Source organism: Seriola lalandi, unplaced genomic scaffold, assembly GCF_002814215.2.
Source record: "Seriola lalandi dorsalis isolate HSWRI2012SDOR001 ecotype SW California unplaced genomic scaffold, Sedor1 jcf7180002054423, whole genome shotgun sequence".
In the NCBI taxonomy this organism is placed as follows: domain Eukaryota; kingdom Metazoa; phylum Chordata; class Actinopteri; order Carangiformes; family Carangidae; genus Seriola; species Seriola lalandi.
In genome coordinates this window covers 474800-475804 of record NW_019524976.1, presented here as the reverse complement: position 1 = coordinate 475804, position 1005 = coordinate 474800, and the positions used below count along the sequence as shown (strand labels likewise).

General features: G+C 40.0%; 1 protein-coding gene across 1 annotated transcript in view; it reads right to left on the bottom strand.

The window, feature by feature from the left end:
• Positions 1-330: 330 nt before the first annotated feature.
• smim8 (small integral membrane protein 8) overlaps positions 331-1005 on the bottom strand; it is a 5646-nt gene continuing 4971 nt past the window's right edge. Inside the window, exon 2 of the mRNA XM_023410353.2 lies at positions 331-613. Within this exon, the coding sequence (XP_023266121.1) occupies positions 455-613 (159 nt within the window). The 3' untranslated portion in view covers positions 331-454. The remainder of the gene's footprint in view (positions 614-1005) is intronic.

Sequence of the window (1005 nt, the reverse complement as noted above, 5' to 3'; positions counted from 1 at the left end):
CTGATGTGTTTGCCCTGGATGCTTAACAGCGCAACTGACCATGATCCAGATGCAGGTTTAGGCTTCAGAGGTGTTTTGGTGCTGTCCAGACAGTCCTCATTTACTTATGATAAACACAGACCACTGCTCAGGTTTGAATTTACAAGAAGCTGTGCTGGGAATCTTGTTAAGTCCCAAATTATGGCTGCAAATAAACTTTTATTATCCATTAATCTGTAATCAATAACATTTTTGATTAATTGGTATCATAAATGTTCCCAGAGCTCCAGATGATGTATCCAAATGTTTTCTTTTGTCTAGTCAAAGTGAAAAACACGGCAGCCTGGCAGGTGAACTCACACACTTTAATGTTGGTATTCAGAGAAAACTTGACAGGTGTCCTTGTTTCAGTCCAGTCAGATTTTAATTCACTGTCGTCACAGTACATGAACACACACACACACACACAGTGACGTCAGTCCCATTTGGAGGTCTTCCTCCTCATGTATCTCTCCCCCTCACTGTCGATGGCCTCATACAGCTGCTGGTCGTTTTCTTTCGTGGCGTGCAGGTAGCCCAGGTAACCCACACACAGAGTGATGGTGACCAGTCCAAACACCATCACCGGTTTATTCTGCAACACAGCACAGCTTCATGTCATGATGACAGGTGATGATGTCATCAGTCATCATGTTGTATGTCAAATGTTTCAAGAGTCTGTTTAAAAGCTTCATTATCTTCTTCTTCTTATTATTATTATTATTATTATTATTATTATTGTCATCATTTTTATTTTTATTATGATAATAATAATAATTATTATAATCATTATTACTACTAGACAGAGTGAGACACCATACAAAGACACATCCGAGGCTCACCCAGACTTCAGAGGCCTGTACTACGAAGCAAGATTTCAGGTCATCAAGGTAACTTCAAGTTTAACTCTGGGTTTTCAGTACTATGACTGTGGTTCACTTGTTGCTGGCGTTAATCACCATGGTAACTGATGCTGAACTCCTGACC